Source organism: Triticum aestivum, chromosome 2D (genome assembly GCF_018294505.1).
Source record: "Triticum aestivum cultivar Chinese Spring chromosome 2D, IWGSC CS RefSeq v2.1, whole genome shotgun sequence".
Lineage (NCBI taxonomy): Eukaryota > Viridiplantae > Streptophyta > Magnoliopsida > Poales > Poaceae > Triticum > Triticum aestivum.
Genome location: NC_057799.1, coordinates 568,997,228 through 569,000,480, shown reverse-complemented (window position 1 = coordinate 569,000,480; position 3,253 = coordinate 568,997,228). Strand labels below are relative to the sequence as shown.

Here is a 3,253-nt window from a genome sequence, read left to right as displayed (position 1 = left end):
CTAGGTTGCAACCTCATACGAAGGTGCAGCTCCAAACATTAGTTTTGGAAAAAAGTTGCACGATGTAGTAATAAAATTGCACAATACAGTAATAGAGTTGCATAATATAACATCAAAGTTGGCATCAAAAAAAATTCGTCAAAACATACCCATGCGGGATCTAATTTCAAAGATCTCGTCGCGAGGATTCCAATAGTGAAAACGGATCTAAATTCCGAAGCACGGTTTAAAAGATATGGTTTTTTAAAAATTTGAAAACCCGAATAAATGGACATGCGCATCCATGGAATAATGCGGTGTCTTGCCCATGTGACCATCCTAGAAGTACATGCCACGTCACGAATAAAGACAAAACTTAGACCACAAAACTACATGCATGCGTGTGTAAGACCGGCCGCTCGTTTCCTCTAATTAGTGCATATGCACTTTTCAGAATTTAGGCAAAATTTAAGGGCTCCACTGCATGATGTACCATGAGGTCTTCATCCGACGGCTCAGGTAGCTGGATCGCAAGATCTCACCTCACGTGCTCATCCCATGCTAGTCGTCCCCTGCATTTCCCTTTCTCCTCACCCTCACTCCCGAGCCGAACGCCGCCACCGTCCCCGATCTCTGGCCGCTGCCTCCTCCGGCGACTGGATCCGGATCCCCCGCCCCCAAAACCTCCGCCGAGCCCCGAGCGTAGGGACCCCGCCGCCCCGTACCACTACCCCGCGCCCACCCCCGCTCCACCCGAGCCCCGACCGCACGGACGCCTCCGCCCCTTCCCACCAACTCCGGCTCCATCCTTCACGCCACCGAAGCCGACGACGCTGCCTCCCCCGATCCAACTCTGCCCCGAGCCCCAACCGCTGCAGCACTCCGACGCCCACGCCACCTCTGCCCGCTTTCCGTCAAGGTAAAGGAACGCGGTGTGCCTGTGTGCATTGTGCAGTTTTATAGATATAAATATAATGTCATCGCTGTTTAGAGGTTTCTCTTCCGCAGTTTATAGATATTGTGTGGTTTCCGTGCAGTTTACAGATAATCTGAGATGGAGTTCTAACTAGTTGAGTGTGTCCTGCCCTGCTAAAAGAATGTGTATATGCACATATAAGATCCATCCACCTGTTTTGGTGTGTATCTGTATGATAAACTTTGATGTTTTGGTGTGCATAGACTGAATAGACTCCTTTGTTTATAGATAAACTGTGATGTTTATAGACTCCTTTGTCCAAGCCCACCATTTGGTCGCATTCATATTCTGAATCCACCATAACATGCCCAGCTGGCCGCCAGTTTATTTAGATTATTTCACGGGCTAGTTTATTTTGCTTATTTAGTATTGCTTCTGTTTATATAGCTGCCCAGTGATCCCACTCGATTAATAAATTAAGTTGCTGCATATTTGAATATTTATTTCATTGACATGTACAAATATTTATCGCTCTTTTCTTCCCCTGCGCCGCCATAGCTCAGGTCGGAAGACAAGGATTTCGTCCCTGCTGTTGTCAGCGGCCTCTACTGAACCACATCCTCCTCTGCCCTGCAGATGGTGACGGCGGTGAGGGCACTTGGGCTCGCCGGACGAGCGCTGCTGCGACCGGTTGCCTCAACAGGAACCCAACGGCTGCTGTCGACTGACAAGGTACATTTACCAGCTGCCCTTCAAATCAACATCGCTCCCTTCCATTGCATTTCCTGCTAACATGGTCTAAATGAAATCTTAAGTGGCAATACGATGGTAGAGTGAATTTGAACTGAAGCAGATAAATTTCATGAGTTAGGCATGTGTGTGCATGCCTCTTGAGTGGCACAATGCTTCATACTGATTTAGAAGAAGATAAGAATAAAACATAGGTGTTCTTGTCATCATTTCCTTGTTTCTTGCTACTGTTCCACCTCTTCTAAAGGTGGCCCTTTCCCTTTGCCATTGACAGCTAACCTACCAAACCAAGTCGAGTGCTGTTTGTAACCACAAATGCCACTCTATATAGCCTTGAATCTTATGTGATCTTACAGTCTCGTTACTATATACACACACCTTGTCTTGTTCGTTTTTTCAAGTTTTGCTGAGACATCAACAAAGCAGTCGATCTTGTTATCTGGTGCTTGATAGTTGAGTCTCAATTTATGCTTTTGCAGAACTCACTGCAGGGCCTTACGAACGGCGATCCGGTGAGCCGCCTCATGCAAACACGGAAGCAGAATGACAGCATTTACCGTCGCTTTGCTGAAAATGATTTCACAGGCGGCGGTAGCAGGTCTGGCCGATTAAACATGGAAATAACGTGGACAGCGGCTCTGCGAGTAAAGATAGATGTTCTACGCATCACACCCAAGGAGAAAAAGACCTTTGTGACCGTTAAGGACGTCAAGGAGAACAGGAAGGCCCGGGCTTCTGCTGGCTGCTTGGAGGATCGAAAAGGGCGGTCTCGTCTTGCTCGGTATGCCGGTGAAGCAACAGGGGAACACATGGGGCGATCCGCCAGCAAGATTGGCCTCAAATCAATTGTCGTGAAAGTGAAAGGAAGTTCCTTTTTCAGGAAGAAGAAGAAAGTGCTCTTGAGCTTTGCAGCCGGTTCCCGTGGTGCAAGAGTGAGGAGCCCTTCTCCTAAATAAGGTTAACAATAGACCTGCAGGAACAAGCAAGAAGAGTGAAAATCAATATCCTGCCCGAAGGAGAAGCAAAAAAGATCGACTGGTTCCCTAATAACATCATGAGCCTACAAGTATTTATGATTATTAGCCAGTCTTAGATCGACTCTTGTAAGACATAACCATTTTGTCATTTCCTGTAATCCTGCTGAATTGATGGCTTTGTTTTGATACGACATTTTTGCAGTTCCCTCTTTTTGTGGATTATTCCTTGTTTAGAGCACTGCAAGTGTATGTGTTGAGATGCTACTAAGCAGTAATGTTAGGATGCAAACTTGTTATCTCACGTCAAACCCTTCTATACTCGCAGTTTGCAAGAAGCAAAAAAAGTTTCAAGTTGCAAGTATTTGAACGGGAATGCATCGCTCTTGCGTTTCTTAAGTAATGGAAGTATTTTAAAAGTGAGTGGTTACTTATAACTTGACTGAAATCTCTATTCTCTAGTGTAGTTAAAAGTTGTGGCCTATCTGACATTGTTGGTGGTTCAGACAAGAATGTAGTATTGTCAAGGAACTGATGGAAGATTAGTTGCAGCAAGAAAGACACTGAATCTTGACAGCATCAAAACACAGACCATGCATGACATGTGATGAATGAACCGAGATAAATAATTCCA

General features: G+C 45.7%; 1 protein-coding gene across 3 annotated transcripts; it reads left to right on the top strand.

The window, feature by feature from the left end:
* Positions 1-784: 784 nt before the first annotated feature.
* LOC123054572 (uncharacterized) lies at positions 785-2,827 on the top strand (the record flags this gene model as incomplete). 3 transcript variants are annotated; one of them, XM_044478369.1, is given in 4 exon segments in its annotated part: positions 785-898; positions 1,454-1,458; positions 1,532-1,627; positions 2,125-2,827. In XM_044478369.1, coding segments are annotated over 2 exon segments (573 nt in total). In that variant the 3' UTR covers positions 2,602-2,827.
* Between the last annotated feature and the right edge of the window lie 426 nt (positions 2,828-3,253).